The sequence below is a fragment of the Hemitrygon akajei genome, chromosome 9 (genome assembly GCF_048418815.1).
Source record: "Hemitrygon akajei chromosome 9, sHemAka1.3, whole genome shotgun sequence".
Lineage (NCBI taxonomy): Eukaryota > Metazoa > Chordata > Chondrichthyes > Myliobatiformes > Dasyatidae > Hemitrygon > Hemitrygon akajei.
Window position 1 is genome coordinate 158,384,600 of NC_133132.1, and position 20,359 is coordinate 158,404,958.

General features: G+C 39.6%; 1 protein-coding gene across 3 annotated transcripts in view; it reads left to right on the forward strand.

Moving 5' to 3' along the window:
* The window catches only part of tbc1d32 (TBC1 domain family, member 32), a 220,380-nt gene that overhangs the window by 60,221 nt on the left and 139,800 nt on the right, over positions 1-20,359 (forward strand). For all 3 annotated transcript variants that reach the window (XM_073057379.1, XM_073057381.1, XM_073057380.1), the window contains exons 5-10: positions 2,676-2,747; positions 3,064-3,189; positions 4,439-4,517; positions 13,356-13,459; positions 13,549-13,610; positions 13,923-14,073. In XM_073057379.1, the coding sequence (XP_072913480.1) occupies positions 2,676-2,747; positions 3,064-3,189; positions 4,439-4,517; positions 13,356-13,459; positions 13,549-13,610; positions 13,923-14,073 (594 nt within the window). The remainder of the gene's footprint in view (positions 1-2,675; positions 2,748-3,063; positions 3,190-4,438; positions 4,518-13,355; positions 13,460-13,548; positions 13,611-13,922; positions 14,074-20,359) is intronic.

The window sequence follows — 20,359 nt, forward strand, 5'->3', positions numbered from 1 at the left end:
GTAGCTGCACCCATGTTTGCCAATAATTATTTTTCATCTTTTCCTAGCAGAGCGAGAGAGGTAGATTGATGTGTATCACACCTTAGTATGTGTCTAATGGTTGTGAATAAGTTTCAGTGTTTACATGAAGAAATAAGGCTTGTAGCAGTCCTAAGTGTGGGAAGGTGAAGTAAACCATTTAAAGTTGGAGCCAGGTCCTAATTATTATAGATTTTAAGTAGGTGATTGAGGTAAGTTGCATTGAACAGTGTTTGACACTAGCAGTCTTATTAGTAAGAAATGTCTTCCGAAGATGTGTTCATGAGAATGACTTCATTAAGCATGTTACAGCATTGTATTCGTTCCTTAATATGGCACTTGGTATTGATATTGCCAGTGAGTAATTTATTTGTTATGACTCTTTATTGTACATGTTTCCTTGAAATAACAGGACACCTCTCCTAATTCCTATGTCCTTCAAGAAGGCTTTCAATGGATTGTAGGGAAACTACAGAATATTTAGTTTCTTGTATTAAAGCTTTCTTGAATGTCTCCAGGGCAAGGAGTTCTAACATTTATTGTGCCATCCTGTAAGGGATGCAGGTTGTTTATAAAAAAGTGCAAGATAATTTTAAATGATACAACTTACTAACAAAATTGCACTCCTGGCTATTCCAATGAATAGAATTGTTCATGTTGAGAGCTTGTAAAGTTCAAGTGAATGAGCAAGCAGCACAAATTTGATTATAATCACAAATTACTGCAAATCTGATTCATTGGTTAATTGGTGGGACTGATGGAGGGGGAGCTGGTTGTTGCATGGACCAGGCCGTCGTGCCACAGCATTTCCTGTTACAGCCACCCAGGGAAAGGAGGAGCCGAAGGAACTGTGAAGGGGAGTACAGAGGTGCGGCAAGCGCACTGGAATCCAGCTGGCTGGGTGTCCCATCGGTGCTGCCCTCCAGTGCTCTTTCTCTGGAATGCAAGCTGAATTGCCTTCATCTGCCGTTGTCCCAGCACGAAACAAGCTGGATTGCCTTGGTCTACAGCTGACCCAGCACAAGATTAGGAACTGTTGTGTGCTTGTTCTTGCAGAAATGTAACTCCATGACAACATCCCAAGCACCATTAATCTTCAGGCCATGCCACTTAGGGACTTATATTATTATGCTAATATTATTTTGTGTCTGTATGTGCTGTCAGATCTCTAATGTATCCTGAATGCCTTACCAAAGCATATAGGACCTAGGGTTTCAAATGTAAACAAAAACACAGGTCCTATATCAGCCACTGCCCAACTAGCTGTTTATTTGACTCTCAATGGAAGTTGATGATATTGCTCTTGAAGATGTAGACCACTTTTCCTACCTAGGCAACATTCTCTCCTCAAAAGCAGACATGGACTCAGAGATTAACCACTGCCTGAGTAGTGTTAGTGGAGCCTATGCAAGATTAAGGAAAAGGGTCTTTGAAGAATGTGATTGACATGGTCCAAACAACACTTTTGGCTACAGAGCGGCTGTCCTCTGACATTACTGTATGGAGCTGAATTATGGACCACCTACAGTAGGGACTGGAAAGCCCTGGAACAATACCACCAAAGATCCTTGGGACAAACTTGAACTTGAATTCAACAGAAGTTGTGACAGGACAGCTTCAAAAATCTTATTGCATCAATTTTCAACTAATCATAAATATTTTCTTTATTACTTTGAGAAATGTTACAGGTCTGTAAACATTAGAAGATAACATTGATATGTCTTGGAAAAGTAGAAAGAAATGAGATACTGCAGTTGTTGGAAATGCTGAAATAAAATGTTGGAAATATTCAGCATATCAGACAACATCAGCAGAAAAAGGAACTTGTCTTTTCATCAGAAGTAGTAAAGGTATTTTTGAAGGTGGTGTAAATAAGAAAAAAAATAAAATCTTAAAGAGAAGAATAAAAAAAAATCCTATTCAGGTCTCCTTAATATGCAGCCTCCTTTCAACAGACATCCTCTGGACTTGTCAGTCAATCTATTTTCATATCAGCACACACCTTCCCTTTTATTCTTCTCATTCTTGTTACCCTTAATTTCTCTGCATCTTTTAAAAGTTGTCAAATTTAGAAGTTATCCAAGATCTAATAAAGGGTCATTGACTTATCCAAGATCACAGGTATGAGAACATTAATATACTATCTTAAAATTTATCAAATCTATAACATGTATTGTTGAAAACCCAGTTGTGGATGTTTACAAATTATAATTACCAACTATGGCTGAATAATTGGTAGATGTCTTTTATAGTGATTTGAATGATAATTGGCAATCAGGTTTTGCAATAATGCAACATGCTCATGTATGTCTACGTTAAATTCTGATATTGTGTGTTCATTCATTATACTGACTGCATTCCTATTGGGGAGAAATGTCTTACGTAACCCTTGACAAACAAAGTCTGAAATGTTTCATAAATTACCAGCGTAATGGTACGTAGAAATTACTGCAACCAGATTTTGGTGCCAGTAGTAGTATATACAATGATTTACAACAGTTCTACCAGTAAGAAATTTCACAAATATATACAGAGCAATTGAAAGGCATCACTTGTAGTCAATAAAATAAATTAATAACAATAAATACTTGTAAACTAAAGTATTTTATACATACTTTTATGAAATAACAAATATGTCAAATATAATTTTATTGCAGAGTTACCCATTTATGAATCAGGAACAGTTGCAGATTATAATAGGAAGAATGGATCCCAACCAGGCAAAGGAGGTGAGTGTGGCATTATTCAATATCTATTATTATTAACATGGATGTCAATATTTCTGGGTGCTTTTCTGTTGCACTGACAGTAAAAAGTAGAGTGAACAAATTAATGTTCCCTTGACTTCAGTAAATATGATACTGCTGCCTTCTAGATGAAATTGCTATATTTTCAGTGTGAATTAACCATTGGTTATGAATATTAATGTTATTAACCACCATTAATATCACTAGACGTTATTATTAACAATGAAGTTTGATGTGATTCAGCTTCATCCTAGAAGTCCGGTTCATTGGTTAATTGATGTGAAGCTTTCTTTTTAAGGTTCGACAAGATGCTTTGCACACCCTGTGCTGTGCTCCTCCATCTGACGTATTGAACTGTGAAGACTGGGGAACTCTCTGCAAATACCTTGCAGCAGCTCTTTCTGATCCAGACCCTACGCTAAATGTAATAAGTTAAAACTAAACCCTTAGAATTTACTAAACACTGAAAGTTACTACTTGGTTGGGAACTATTTTACGATTTTCTTAAAGTAACTTTTCATTAACTGATTAATTGCTCTCTTTTGTTGTCTACTGTAGAAAACAACAGAATATATTAGGGCCCATAGCCATTTTGCTAAAAGTGTTTAAGTGTTGTAAACTTGCATTCTCAAAAGTATTAGAAGTGTTAAAGAAAATTGGATTTGTGCAAAGAGTTACAAATACTGTATATGGCATCATGATTACATATTGGCACTTTAAAAACTTATTCTTCTGCTGTCTTGTGGAGAGTATAATCTATTGGGTGGCTAACAGATGGTTTGCCTTTTAACACTTTTTTGTCCATTTTTCCGATCTGTCTTAAGTTCTGCTGCAATCGCATTGCTTCCTTAGCACTACCTACCCCTCCACCTAGCTTTGTATCATCCGCAAACTTTTCCACAAATCCATCAATTCCATTATCTAATCCATTAAAAAGTAGTGGCTCTAATACTGACCTCTGAGGAACACCATGAGTCACTGGCAGCCAACCAGAAATGGTCCCCTTTTTTCCCACTCACTGCCTCCTGCCTGTCAGCCATTCCTTTATTCATGCCAGTATCTTTCCTGTAACACCAATGGATTTTATCTTGTTAAGCAGCCTCATGTGTGGCATGTTATCAAATGCCTTCTGAAAACTCTTAACTGATTTATCAGGCAAGATTTCCCTTTGCAGAAACCATGCTGACTTTGACTTATTTTATCATTCGTCTCCAAGTACCCTGAAACCTCATTCTTAATAATAGGCTCTAACACTATGCCAACCACTGAGGTTAGACTAACTGGCCTATAACTTCCTTTCTTTTGCCTTCCTGCCATTCACGTGGGAATGTACTGGTAATGTAGAAAAAGCCTGCTATTTCTGAAGCAAAACACCATTACACAATAAAGCTTAGAGTTTTGAAATAGGGACTGAATAATTTGATTTTATTTGTTTAAATTTTTTTTTGAATTGCAATAAAGGTGACTGTTGGCATTGTAATGTAAGAAATATGATACAGACAAATTTCTCAGCCCACATTTTTAAATTGAGAGAGTTCACTTTTTTTATTTGTTCAGTGCTGAAAAATAAATTGAGTATTCAGTTTTACAAGGTGAATGGTATATGTATTGAATGCAGAGAATGGCAATGAAATTATAAATAATACCTAATATTCCATACTCATTTCCTTCAGGATAAAGGCCTTCGATTCTATGCAAAAACATTTTCGTCATCAACATTCAGTATATCAAGAGAAATCTACACAAGCCTGGGTATGATAAAATTTATTTGCAAGTTTTTGAGAAAATGGATCATGACTAAAAATAATATATTTGTGGCTAGTTGAGAAGATGCTCTCTTATAATAATTTTAAAACATTTTAATATGTATAAACAGAAAAGTATTCAATCTGGCATTATTGTATATATTTCATGGAGTCGTTCTTTGAAATCAAATGGAAACCAATTTAATGTCAATGAACTAATGCAACAATATCACAAAAACTACTGTAACATTTGAAGCTAAACTGAATTGGAAATGAAGACACGAAAACATTTTTCATTTTCATTGTTTAGTTCCAATTTGATAATTTACATAAGTGGATTAATTTTTGGTTGTTTGCAGTAATTAATTAATTATTTCATTGTAAATGCAGATAACTTTTAATTAACCTACTATTTGAAACTGTTGCACAATGGCATGATTAGCTTATCACACTTTTTATAAATTGAAAACATACATTATTATTAGTTATGTTGAGGTTAGAGTCATGATCACACATGCAGAGATTAACCCTGGTCTAGAAATTCAACTACATTGCAGCAAACCTATGTCTACCATATGACCAATTCATCAGAATCAGAATCAGAATCAGGTTTATTATTACCGGCACATGACGTGAAATTTGTTAACTTAGCAGCAGCAGTTCAATGCAATACATAATCTTAACAGAGAGAAAAAAATCATAATAAATAAAATAAAAATAAATAAATAAACAAGTAAATCAATTACGTATATAGAATAGATTTTAAAAAGCTTGCTAATACAGAAATGAAGTATATTTAAAAAAATGAGGTAGTGTCCAAAGATTCAATGTCCATTTAGGAATCAGATGGCAGAGGGAAAGAAGCTGTTCCTGAATTGCTGAGTGTGTGCTTTCAGGCTTCTATACCTCCTACCTGATGGTAACAGTGAGAAAAGGGCATGCCCTGGGTGCTGGAGGTCCTTAATAATGAATGCTGTCTTTCTGAGACACCGCTCCCAAAAGTTGTCCTGGGTACTTTGTAGGCTAGTACCCAAGATGGAGCTGACTAGATTTACAGCATTCTGCAGCTTCTCTCAGTCCTGTGCAGTAGCTCCTCCATACCAGACAGTGATGCATCCTGTCAGAATGCTCTCCATGGTACAACTATAGAAGTTTCTGAGTGTATTTGGGAACTTGAAGCTGCTCACTCTCTCCACTTCTAATCCCTCTATGAGGATTGTTATGTGTTCCTTCGTCTTACCGTTACTGAAGTCCAGAATCAGCACTTACATCTTACTGACGTTGAGCGCCAGGTTGTGGCTGCGGCACCACTCCACTAGTTGGCATGTCCCACTCCTGTATGCCTCTCATTGTCACCTAAGATTCTACCAACAAGGGTTGTATTGTCTGCAAATTTATAGATGGTATTTGAGCTATACCTAGCCACATAGTCTTGTGTATATAGAAAGTAGAGCAGTGGGCTAAGCAGTCATTAAACTAATTCACCATGGTGGAGCAAGTGCAGAAAATTGTCAAACTGTTCATCTGGCAATCAGTTCTGGATAAGCAAAACACCACTCTTAGCAATAATCAGGAAGTCAGATCAATTATCTTCGGCACCCATTATAAAATGTACCTCGACTCCATGCATGAGCATCTTCCTGAGAAAAATCAGAGGCTGAACCAGACTGTTTGGAACCTTATCACAATTAATTCTTGGATCACTGTTCTCTCTAAGCTTTGCAGTAATGTTCCTACGCATATAACTTTTGTTGCCGCACAGCTGGAATTTTCTTTTATATAATGTCAATATAAAGTGCCAGACAGTTTTCAGGGATGTAAAAGTTTCCTGCTCAGAACAACGGTTGCTCTGTGAAGCTGTGAAAAAAAAACTAGACAGAATGTTTCCTGGGATGATAACCATTGACGTATCTACAATATGACTTTACTAAGGCCTTTTATTTTACCTCTGTAACAATGTCTACTGTTCCACTGCCTTAACTTACCTACAATTGAAACTATTATCCTTGTTTTTATTACTTTCAGATTTAACTATTCTTATACACTCGTGATTGCTCTCCTCAAACATGTAATTAACTAAAGCACCATGTACTCCCATTAGCTCCTGTAATTTTTCATTTCACTATCTTTCATTGTTTCTCAGGTAAGTAACATTACCTTTCTCGAGTGCCATTTTCAGATCTCTTTAAGGCAGTGGTTCCCAACCTTTTCTATGCCCCACACCCCTAGGAAATGTTTGATTAATGTTCGCACCCCCTACAAAAGTAATATCACATTTGAAGATGAAGAAGTCTAATTTCTAATTTTTGAACCACAGATTGAACCACATACAATACTGCGGGTGAACAAATTGAACTTTAAAAAATAAGCTTTTAACTCAGTGCATAAAATGCAACTATAAATTGAGTAATTAGATTCTAATTTATTCAGAAAAAATTGTAAACAGTAAAATCAATCCCAATTGTGAACATAAAATTCAATGACTTTTTTGCTCCTGCTTCTCATTCATGATTTTGTCAAAACGTGGAACTTTCTGGCTGACTGCGATCTGCAGGTCTGCCTGTGCGCGATTCCTAGATTTTGTCCTGATTGACAAAAGAGAACTGAATCCAGATTCACACAAGTATGTTGTTGCAAATGGAATGAGGACACAGAGTGCTTTTCCACCAAGTCTTGGGAACATATTGAATGCTGCACACCAAAACTCCTCCAAAGTCTTGCTTTCAAATTGCATTTCAAGAGCTCAATTTGTCCGCAAATCAATAAGATCTTCCTTCAGCTCTTCATCATCTGACATTTTCTCCAAATTGTAGGAATATGGATTCATGATTCATTCTTCTGAAATCTTCAGGTCTCCAGCAGCAAAATATCCATCAACCGATTCTGACAACATTTCCAAATGAGCCACAATTTCTTCACGCACAGTAGGAGTTATGGATCCGGCATCATCAACCATCTCTTCTAGTGAAGGAAAATTTAAGAGACTGCCTCTTTCTGTCCTTCGATGCCAAAGATGTAACTTTTCTTTGAAGGCATTCAACTTTTCACAAGCCTTCAATATGTTTATCCCTTTTCCTTGAAGAGAAACACTCAGGTCATTCATACGAGTGAAAATGTCAGCTAAGTAAGCCAGCATTTGGGCGAATTCCTGTGATTCCATTGCCCCAACCAGATCACATTCATGCTTCTCCAGAAAAACTTTGATTTCTTCCCGCATTTCAAAGAAGCAGGTTAAAGCTTGTCCTCGTGACAACCAACGGACTTCTGTGTGGAAAAGCAAAACTGAATGCTCAGTTCCCAGATCCTCACAAAATGATTTGAAGATACGATGGTTCAAAGCATGCCCCCGATCCAGTTGATGATCTTCACACAAGTATCAAGGACTTCCTTCAAATTTGGAGGCAATATTTTTGATGCCGAAGCATGCTGATGAAGAAAACAATGGGTAACTTGCAAGTCTGGAATCTCCTTTTTCATCAATGCAGAAAAGCCAGATTTATTTCCAAGCATTGCAGGTGCCCCATCAGTGCACACAGAACCAATGACTTTGATATCTAAATCATGTTTGGCAAAGAAGTCTTTCACCAGCTGCATCGCATCCTTTGCAGTTGTGTTTGTTTTCAGATCTTTACAAAACAGGAAATCTTCCTTCACAGTACCATCATTGACATACCTCACTAATGTGATGAGTTGACTACAACTGGAGACATCAGTTGACTCATCCAACTGAACAGAGATTTCAAAAGGGCTAGCTCTGACATCTGAGATGACTTGGTCCAAAATATCTTCACTGTTCATGGTTGTTCCAAAATATCTTCACGGTTGTGAATGACATTATTTGATAGGGGTACCTGTTCAAATTATTTTCTTGCTTCTTTGCCCAGGATAATTGTTGCCATTTCCAGTGCACATGGCTTGATGAGATCTTCTGCAATTGTATGGGGCTTCTTGGATTTGGCCACTTTATATGCCACTTGGTATGAAGCAAGAAGTAGTGGTTTCTCAACAGAAACAAAACCTAATTTTGGAAGAGTTCCTTGTTAATCGAAACGAGTTCTTTTGATTTTCAATGACCCAACATCATGTCCTTCAACATCAGCTCCACCACGCTTGTTCTTGAAGTGCTCTTGAAGCTTGGATGGCCTCAGATTTGAGTTAGAAAACACAATGCTACAAAGAATGCACTGGGGGTTTTGCAAGCCATCATTTCCTGTCGTGCAAGTGAAACCAAAGCACACATAGTCATAATTCCATTTCCTTCTTTTTGACATGATGAAGGGTAAAGAGAAAAATATGAGCTAATATGAGAAAAACTATCTAAGTCAGGGATGACCGCTTTACTCAACCAGACACGCCTATAGCAAAGTATCATGAGAAATACGCTTTTGAATATTATATTATGATATTATCTGCGGTTACGCCAAGATAAATCATCAGGTGGAAATGCTACGGGGACACAATATGACTTTTTAGGCTACTCTCTACTGAATTTACACACCTATTTCCAATGATTACCGGAGATTTGAACTCCTATCACGATTCAAAGTCCTCGGTGCAAACCATGATACCTTCTCAACTAACACAATTCAAAATTACCAATGATTTAAGAAAAAAACCTTTTACAAGGAAAAAAATCCTTTGAAATTCAAAAACTTCTTTAATGCATTGAGACAAATACGAATGAATGACTTCAGCTGCTTTTTATCAAAATGTGGCTTTTTAAAATTTTATAATGGAATAATTTACCTACTGTCTGCTGGTTTGGTTTTAACGCGAAGTAGTTGCTCGATGGTTGATTCGGGATGTATAAAGATTTTGGCATTATGAGATGATTTTTAACTCTGAGATGTAACTTAGCTAAAATTGATGAGGCTCCTCAACTCTGAGCTGTAACTCCCAGGTAACACTGATGAGAATCCTCAATGCTGACTCGGGCAGTGGGAGACTGGAGTGTGCTTGAGACAAACGTTACTACCACTTCTCATGGCACACTGGCAGCTGGCTGAGTGATGATTCGTGACTTGTCACTCAAGGACACAAGCCACTGTTTGTCGCACCCCCTGAAATTCCATCTCGCACCCCAGGTTGGGAACCCCTGCTTTAAGGCCTCTTTCTTACTTTTTGTTTTCACATAGGACATAGAAGGAGGACTTTTGCCCCATTTATGTCATGCCAGATGGAGCAATCACATCAATCCCATTTCCCAGGATTTGGCTTTCTTTATCAGGACATCAGCACTGTCCTCCTTTTTCAAATAACAAGGTTTCCCTTACTCTACTATTGAGACTGCCATTACCCACACCTTGTTCACTTCCTGAACATCCACACTCACCCTCATCTTCCTAACGGCTTAACAGTGATGGAGTTTCTCTTGTCCTTACCTCCAGCTCCGTGAGTCTCCACCTCCAACATATCATTCTCTGCAACTTCCGCTATCTCCAAAGGGATCCTAACACTAACCACATCCTTACCGTACCCCCACCTCCGATTTCTGCGAGAATCGCTCCCTCTGTGATTCCCTTTCTATTTGTCCCTCCCCACTAATCTCCATCCCAGCAATGATCCCTGCAAATGACCAAAGTGCTACACCTGCCCATTCACCTCCTCCCTTACCTCCTTTCAGGGCCCTAAATAGACCTTCCAGGTGAGGGAACACTTCACCTGCAAATCTGCTGGCCTAGTCTACTGTATCTGGTGCTCCTGATGCAGCCTCCTCTACATTAGTGAGACCTATGGTAAATTGGGGGACTGCTTTGTCAAGCACCTCTACTCCATCCACCAAAAGAGGAGTTTCCTGGTGGCCGAACATTTCAATTCAGATTCACATTCCTGTTCCGACATGTTGGTACATGGCCTCCTCTTGTGCCACAATGAGGCCATCTTCAGGGTGGAAGAGCAAAACCTTACATTCCGTCTAGGTTGCCTCCAGCCTGATAGCATGAATATCAATTTCTCCTTCTGGTTAAAAAAAATCCCTTTCCCTCCCCTCTTCTATTCCCCAATCTGGCCTCTTATATTTTTTTCACCTGCCTGTCACTCTCCCCGCTTGGTGCCCCTCCCCTTTCCTTTTCTCCCATGGTTCACTGTCCTCCCCTATAAAAGGATGACAGGAGTGAAGGTAGGACCGATTAGAGATAAAAGTGGGAAGATGTGCCTGGAGGCTGTGGAAGTGAGCGAGGTCCTCAATGAATACTTCTCTTCAGTATTCACCACTGAGAGGGAACTTGATGATGGTGAGGACAATATGAGTGAGATTGATGTTCTGGAGCATGTTAATATTAAGGGAGAGGAGGTGTTGGAGTTGTTAAAATACATTAGGATGGGTAAGTCCCTGGGGCCTGACGGAATATTCCCCAGGCTGCTCCACGAGGCAAGGGAAGAGATTGCTGAACCTCTGGCTAGGATCTTTATGTTCTCGTTGTCCACGGGAATGGCACCGGAGGATTGGAGGGAGGCGAATGTTGTCCCCTTGTTCAAAAAAGGTAGTAGGGATAGTCCAGGTAATTACAGACCAGTGAGCCTTACGTCTGTGGTGGGAAAGCTGTTGGAAAAGATTCTTAGAGATAGGATCTATGGGCATTTAGAGAATCATGGTCTGATCAGGGACAGTCAGCATGGCTTTGTGAAGGGCAGATCGTGCCTAACAAGCCTGATAGAGTTCTTTGAGGAGGTGACCAAGCATATAGATGAGGGTAGTGCAGTGGATGTGATCTACATGGATTTTAGTAAGCATTTGACAAGGTTCCACACGGTAGGCTTATTCAGAAAGTCAGAAGGCATGGGATCCAGGGAAGTTTGGCCAGGTGGATTCAGAATTGGCTTGCCTGCAGAAGGCAGAGGGTCGTAGTGGAGGGAGTACATTCAGATTGGAGGGTTGTGACTAGTGGTGTCCCACAAGGATCTGTTCTGGGACCTCTACTTTTTGTGATTTTTATTAACGACCTGGATGTGGGGGTAGAAGGGTGGGTTGGCAAGTTTGCAGACGACACAAAGGTTGGTGGTGATGTGGATAGTGTAGAGGATTGTTGAAGATTGCAGAGAGACATTGATAGGATGCAGAAGTGGGCTGAGAAGTGGCAGATGGAGTTCAACCCGGAGAAGTGTGAGGTGGTACACTTTGGAAGGACAAACTCCAAGGCAGAGTACAAAGTAAATGGCAGGATACTTAGTAGTGTGGGGAGGGATCTGGGTGGGGTGGGTACATGTCCACAGATCCCTGAAAGTTGCCTCACAGGTAGATAGGGTAGTTAAGAAAGCTTATGGGGTGTTAGCTTTCATAAGTCGAGGGATAGAGTTTAAGAGTCGCGATGTAATGATGCAGCTATATAAAACTCTAGTTAGGCCACACTTAGAGTACTGTATCCAGTTCTGGTCGCCTCAGTATAGGAAGGATGTGGAAGCATTGGAAAGGGTACAGAGCAGATTTACCATGATGCTGCCTGGTTTAGAGAGTATGGATTATAATCAGAGATTAAGGGAGCTAGGGCTTTACTCTTTAGAGAGAAGGAGGATGAGAGGAGACATGATAGAGGTATACAAGATATTAAGAAGAATAGACAGAGTGGACAGCCAGTGCCTCTTCCCCAGGGCACCACTGCTCAGTACAAGAGGACATGGCTTTAAGGTAAGGGGAGTGAATTTCAAGGGGGATATTAGAGGAAGGTTTTTCACTCAGAGAGTGGTTGGTGCGTGGAATGCACTGCCTGAGTCAGTGGTGGAGGCAGATACACTAGTGAAGTTTAAGAGACTACTAGACAGGTATATGGAGGAATTTAAGGTGGGGGGTTATATGGGAGGCAGGGTTTGAAGGTCGGCACAACATTGTGGGCTGAAGGGCCTGTAATGTGCTGTACTGTACTGTTCTATGTCTATGTCTAAAATTCTTCCCTCTTCAGTTCTTTACATTTCCTACCCACCTGGCTTCACCTGTCACCCTTTAGTTATTCTTCTTCCCTTTCCCCGACCCTTCCATTCTGGCATCTTCCCCCTTCTTTTCTAGTCCTGAAGAAGGGTCTCGGCCAGAAACATTAATTGTTTGTTCATTTCTATGGATGCTGCTTGATCTGCTGAGTTCCTTCCAGCATTTTGTATGTGTTGTTTTGGATTTCCAGCATCTGCAGAATTTCTCATGTTTACCATTTCTTTTTACATTATGTCTCTGTATCCCTGTACTAATTTTGTCTTGTATGTTCATTAACTCCTCATTGTATCTTTTTGCCTTTTTTTTTCTATGCTGAAGGACAGTTTTCAGTAGACTATAAACTTAACAGCACTTTGAAATGTATGAGGAAAAGTGCTCACTCACTGGTCGTGTGCAAACTCCACAGGCAACACTGAGTTCAGGGTCATACTGGATCCTTCTGTCTGTGAAGCAGCGATATAAATTGTTGTGCTACCATGCTATTCAGAAATTACTTCCATCCCTGCACCTTTCCAAGATATCTGTACTTCATGTCTGGACTTCATTCAGTTTTACAGCTGGTCTGATCCAATCTATTTTAAATTAGGATTTTTTATGAGTAAGTCACCAGAACCAGAATCAGGTTTATTATCACTGGCATGTGTCGTGAAATTTGTTATTTGGTTTAGTGCAACTTTTGTGTACTTTAGATGGTTGAGTCCTACTTTCCCTTCTTTTTAGCAAATCATTAGCCCCCTCAATGTAATGGCCTTTAGTAGCATTTTACCTATCTTCTTATTTATAACTTATAATTTAAATAAAAATTGATTTACCACTATTTATCTGCAAAAATGCGGTATCTTACATTTTGATAATTTGCTTCAAATATCAACGCAGTATTTTCTTTGTAATATGTATGTTACACTCGTATCTGTTTTCTTGTAGCTAAGCATTTGGAGTCCTGCTTTACTTCGCATCAATGTTCAGTTCCCACTCTTTCTGTTGGTATGGATATAACAAATCCTGATATTATACAGATGCTGAAAAAGGTAACATTTGATGCAAATTGAAGCCCTTGTGTTTTACAGTTGTATTAATGTTGAGGTTTTTAAATGAATCTTATCTGACTTTTTTACAGTTTCGTCTTCTTAATGAGTTTCAGAAAGAAGTTCCATCCTTCTGGATTCGTCATCCAGAGAAGTATATTTTAACACTATGATAATTGAGTTTCAGAAGAATTGGGAGGCATTTTAAGTCATGACTAAAATCTAAATTAATTTTCAAGGCTTTGTAATTAAAATTAATTGTCATACTGGGTAGTAGTGTACTTAATCATATCTGAATAAAATGATACTAAAGACATTTGGACTAATTAAAAAATATCTTGAAATATTCTTCTTGTGGAGATATTATTTGATGTTGCTTTAAAAAACCGTATGAGTAATATTATATGGCAGGTATTTCTGATTCTTAGCTAAATAGTTCTAAATTTTGATCTTTAATTTTCTGAAGGTTTATGGAGGAGATAGTGGAGAGCACTCTGTCATTACTGTCAGCAACACATAAACAGAGTCTTAATACTGACACGTCAGACCACGTACTGGAACCTGTCTATTTCCTGGCACTGTTGGATATAAAAGCCTCCTGGTTCAAGAAATGGATGGTAAAAATAATAAGTATTTAAGAGGCTTATTTATGTTAGGCAGTGAGTCTTTAAATGATGCTAGTGCACTTAAAGTGAACGGAATAAGATGTTGACAAATCAGCAGAATCATGGAATTTGTCTACACAATCTTTTTTGGATCTTTTTCCATGCAAGCTTTTGATCACTGTTTTTAGAACTTGTTTTGTTTGCATTATTCTGCCTTATTAATAGAAATGGTCATTATAAATTGCAGCTTCCTTTTTGGGTGTAATTTAATTGCAGGCTTTTTATTTCTACATCAAAATGTTCTTTGGCAGCTCTGTCCAGCTAATTAGTTTGATACAGGATTACCATATGTCTGGGTTCAGAGAATGTTGCAGCACAATGTCAAATTAGTTAGAAAACATTGGAGGAACAGAGCATACAGATTCTGCAGATGCTGGGAATCCAGAGTAACACAGACACACTGCTCACCAGGTGGGGCAGCATCTACAGAAAGTAATAAACAGCTGACATTTCGGGCCAAGACCATTCATCAGGATTGGAAAGGAAAGGGGAAGAAGGCAGTTTGTTATTAAGCTGAGCATTTTCACCAGAAAAACAGGCACTGAAGGATGCACACTCTTAATTCAGTTTCAGACACTTCCAACAATGCACTCACCAGGATTAGCTGATATTTCAGGTCAGTATTCATTTTGCAGCACTCTAAGGCATTTAAAGTTACAGAAAATGGGAATGAGTGTGGGGAGCAATGAATCTCTGTGTTCCAGTGGAGAGAAAGAAAAGCTGAATGACACATGGTGATGGTGCTGACTGCAGAAGAGTGATGGAGTCTTGCATATTGCAAACAAACTGTTTGGAGGAGGAGATTAAGTATAGAAAGATCAATGAGAATAGAGAAGGCGAGAATAATGGGAGGGAAATGCAAAAATCAATGCAGCAACTGTGAGACACCAACCACTGTAGAGGCAAAAGACATGAGGTTGCTTTGGCAGTCAAGGTGAAGGAGTCAAACAGCTTCTACAGGTATATTAAGACCAAAAGGATAGTGAGGGATAAAATTAGTCCTCTTGAAGATCAGAGTGGTCGGCTGTGTATGGAACTAAAAGAAATGGGGGAGATCTTAAATGGGTTTTTTGCGTCCGTATTTACTAAGGAAACTGACATGAAGTCAATGGAAACAAGGCAAACAGGTAGTGAGGTCATGGAACCTATACAGATTGAAGAGGAGGAAGTGCTTGCTATCTTGAGGCAAATCAGAGTAGATAAATTGCCAGGGCCTGACAGGGTATTCCCTATGACCTTGTAGGAAATTAGTGTTCAAATTGCAGGGGTCCTGGCAGATATATTTAAAATGTCAATATCTACGGGTGAGGTGCTGGAGGATTGGAGGATAGCTCGTGTTGTTCCATTGTTTAAAAAAGGCTCTAAAAGTAATCCGGGAAATTATAGGCCGGTAAGTTTGACGTCGGTAGTGTGTAAATTATTGGAGGGAGTATGAAGAGATAGGATCTACAAGTATTTGGATAGACAAGGACTTATTAGGGAGAGTCAGCATGGCTTTGTGTGTGGTAGGTCATGTTTAACAAATCTATTAGAGTTTTTCAAGGAGGTTACCAGGAAAGTGGATGAAGGGAAGGCAGTGGATGTTGTCTATGTGGACTTCAGTAAGACCTTTGACAAGATCCCGCATGGGAAGTTGGTTAGGAAGATTCAGTTGCTAGGAGTACATGGTGAGGTATTAAATTGGATTAGACATTGGCTCAATGGGAGAAGTCAGAGAGTGGTAGTGGAGGATTGCTTCTCTGAGTGGAGGCCTGTGACTGGTGGTGTGTCACAGAGGTCAGTGCTGGGTCCATTGTTATTTGTCATCTATATCAGTGATCTGGATGATAATGTGGTTAATTGGATCAGCAAATTTGTTGATGATACAAAGATTGGAGGTGTAGTGGACAGTGAGGAAGGTTTTCAAAGCTTGCAGAGGGATTTGGACCAGCTGGAAAAATGGGCTGAAAAATAGCAGATGGAGTTTAATACAGGCAAGTGTGAGGTATTGCACTTTGGAAGGACAAACCAAGGTAGAACATACAAGGTAAATGATAGGGCACTGAGAAGTGCAGTAGAACAGAGGGATCTGGGAGTACAGATACAAAATTCCCTAAAAGTGGCGTCACAGGTAGTTAGGGTCGTAAAGAGAGCTTTTGGTACATTGGCTTTTATAAATCTAAGTATTGAGTATAAGAGCTGGAATGTTATGGTGAGGTTGTATAAGGCATTGGTGAGGCTGAATTTGGAGTATTGTGTGCAGATTTGGTCACCAAATTACAGGAAGGATATTAATAAGGTTGAAAGAGTGCAGAGAAGGTTTACAAGTATGTTGCTGGGACTTGAGAAACTGAGTTATAGAGAAAGGTTGGATAGGTTAGGTCTTTATTCCCTGGAGCGTAGAAGAATGAGGGGAGATCTGATAGAGGTATATAAAATTAAGATGGGTATAGATAGAGTGAATGCAAGTAGGCTTTTTCCACTGAGGCTTGGGGAGAAAAAAACCACAGGACATGGGTTAAGGGTGATGGGGGAAAAATTTAAAGGGAACATTAGGTGGGGGGCTTCTTCACACAGAGAGTGGTGGCAGTGTGGAATGAGCTGCCAGATGAAATGGTAAATGTGGGCTCACTTTTAACATTTAAGAAAATCTTTGACAGGTAGATGGATGAGAGGTGTATGGAGGGATATGGTCTAGGTGCAGGTCAATGGGACTAGACAGAACAGTGGTTCGGCACAGCCAAGAAGGGCCAAAAGGCCTGTTTCTGTGCTGTAATGTTCTATGATTCTCTGGTTCTATGCCCTGACCAATTAGGAAATTACCACTTCCGCCTTAAATATACCCATGGACTTGGCCTCCTCCACATTCTGTGGCAGAGCATTCCACAGATTCACCACTCTCTGGCAAAAAAAAAATTCTTCCTCACCTCCGTTTTAAAGGGTCACCCCTCAATTTTCAGGCTGTGCCATCTAGTTCTGGATACCTCCACCATAGGAAGCATCCTCTCCACATCCACCCTATCTATTCCTTTCAACATTTGGTAGGATTCAATGAGATCCCCCTGTATTCTTCAAAATTCCAGTGAGTACAGGCCCAAAGCAGCCAAGCGCTTCTCATATGTTAACTCCTTCAATCCTAGAATCATCCTTCTGAACCTCCTGTAGACTGTCACCAATGACAGCACATCTTTTCTGAGATATGGGACCCAAAACTGTTGACAATACTCCAAGTGTGGGCTGACTAGTGTCTTATAAAGCCTTAGCATTATCTCCTTGCTTTTATATTTTATTCCCCTTGAAATAAATGCCAACTTTTCATTTGCTTTCTTTACCACAGATTCAATCTGTAAATTAACCTTCTGGGAGTCCTGCATTGGTACTCCTAAGTCCCTCTGCACCTCTGATGTTGAACCTTCTACCCCTTTTAAATAATAGTCCACAATAATAGTTCCTTTTACCAAAATGCGTTATCATTCATTTCCCATCACTGTATTCCAGCTGCCAATTTTTTGCCCATTCTTCCAATTTGTCTTAAGTCCTGCTGCAGTCACATTGCTTCTTCAGCACTTCCTAACTTTGTATCTTTGTGGCAACATTTGTGGATGATGCATCAATTCCATTATCCAAATTATTGACAAGCAATGTGAAAAGTAGCAGTCCCAATACTGACCCCTGAGTCACTGACAGCCAACCAGAAAAGGCCCACTTTATTCCCACCTGCTGCCTCCTGCCTGTCTGGCATTCCTCTGTCCATACTAGTATCTTTCCTGTAACACCATAGGATTTTATCTTATTAAGCAGCCTCATGTGTGGCACCTTATCAAAAGCCTTCTGAAAATCCAAGTAAACAACATCCACTGCCTCTCCATTGTCTACCCTGCTTGTTACTTCCTGAAAGATTTGTCAGGCAAGTTTTCCCTTTACAGAAACCATGCTGACTTTGATTTATTTTATCATTAGTCTCCAAGTACCTTGAAACCTCATCCTTAATAATGGACTCCAACACTTTCCCAACCACTGAGGTTAGACTAACTTCCTCATAATTTCCTTTCTTTTGCTTTCCTCCCTTCTTAAAGAGTGGACTGACATTTGCAATCTTCCAGTCCTCCAGGGCCATGCCAGAATTAAGTGATTCTTGAAAGATCAAGAGCAATGCATCTGATATCTCTTCAGCAACCTTGCTCAGGACTCTGGGATATAATCCATCCTTACCACCTTAAGATTTTTGAGTTTACCTTGCACTTTTTCCTTTGTAACTGCAGTGGCACTCACTCCTGCTCCCTGACACTCACGGACCTCTGACACACTGCTTGTGACTTCCACAGTGAGGACTGATGCAAAGTGCCCATTAAGTTAATCTGCCATTTCTTTGTCCCCCATTACTACCCATTAACATATGAGGAGTCATATGTTAATTTGCTATTAACATCTGAGGTGTCCTTGAAGGGAAGGCTGGTTTCCATGATGTGCTAAGATGTGCCTGTAACTCTCTGCAATTTTGGCAATCGTGGCAGGATAGTTGCCAAATGAAGGCATGATGCATCTGGATAGGGTACTTTCTGTGGTGCGTCAAAAAAATTGGTAAGGCTGAAAGGAGATATGTCAAATTTGATTGTCCTCTTGAGGAATTAGAGGTGCTGTGAGCTTTATTGGCTTTGGTGTCTTAGTAGTTGACCAAGACAGGCATGAAGCTGTCAACCATCTCAATCACAGTACTGTTGATGAAAACAAAACCATGTGCACTGTTAACCACCCTGCCCTCCCCCCCACCCCCCCACTCTTCCTGGAGTAAATGAACAGCTCTTGTTTTGCCGACATTGAAGGGAGCATTGTTATCATGACACCATGTAACTAGGTTCTCTGTGTTCATCCTGTACTCCTACTTACCATTATTTGATTCCTTAAGGTTGTTATAGCAGAGGGGTGGTAGTGGGGACAAGCTTCCACTAGCTATTAAATGTTCCCAATGGTGTGCACGTCAAATAGCCTCTGGCATCAAAGTCCTGCTCCTGGTCGTTTTACTGTCTTCCTCCTTTCTTAAAGAGAGGAGTGACATTTGTAATTTTTCAGTCCATGCCAGAGTCCAGTGATTTTTGAAAGATCATTTCTAATGCCACCACAATCTCTAATGCTACCTCTTTCAGAACCCTAGGGTGCAGTTCTTCCAGTCTGGGTGACTTCTGTATCTTTAGGTCTTTTAGCTTTTTGGGCACTTTCTCTCTTGTAATTTTAACTGCACCCACTTCTCTTCCTTCACACACTACAACATCAGGCATATTGCTAGTGTCTTCCACAGTGAAGACTGATGCAAAATACTCCTTTAGTTCATCAGCCATCTGCTTGTCTCGCGTTATTGTATCTTTTGCCTCATTTTCTAGCAGTCCTATATCCACTCTAATTTTTCTTTTATTTTTAACATATTTGAAAAACATTTACTATCCACTTTGATATTATTTGCTAGCTTGCTTTCATATTTCATCATTTCCCTTCTAATGATTTTATTAAGTTGTTCTCTGCAGGTTTTTAAAAACTTCCCAATCCTCTATCTTCCCACTCATTTTTGCTTTGCTGTATGCCCTTTCTTTTGCTTTTACAGTAGCTTTGCCTTCCCTTGTCAGCCATGGTTGTACTGTTTTACCATGTGAGTATTTCTTCATTTTTGGAATACATGTGTCCTGCTCCTTCCCCAGTTTTCCCAGAAATGCATGCCATTGATGCTCTGCTGACTTCCCTGCCAGCAGCTCCATCCAATTTACTTTGGCTGACTCCTCTCTCATACCACTGTAATTTCCCTTACTCCACTGAAATACTGCTATAACAGACTTTACTTTCTCCCTATCAAATTTCAAGTTGAACTCAATCATATTGTGATTACTGGTTCCTAAGGGTTCTTTTACCTTAAGATCCCTAATCACCTCCAGTTTATTACACAACACCCAATCTAGTTATAGCTGAACCCCTTGTAGACTCAACGGACAGACTGCTTTAAGAAGCCATCTCTTAGGCATTCAACATACTCACTCTCTTCAGATCCATTACCAACCTAATTTTCCCAACCCACTTGCAAATTAAAATCTCCCATGACTACAATATTGCCCTTTTGATACACCTTTTCTGTTTCCTGTTGTAATCTGCGGTCCACCTCCCAGCCACTGCTAGGAGGCCTGTATATAACTGCCATCAACATCCTTTTACCCTTGCAGTTTATTAACTCAACCCACAAGGATTCAACATCTTCCGATCCTATGTCACATCTTTC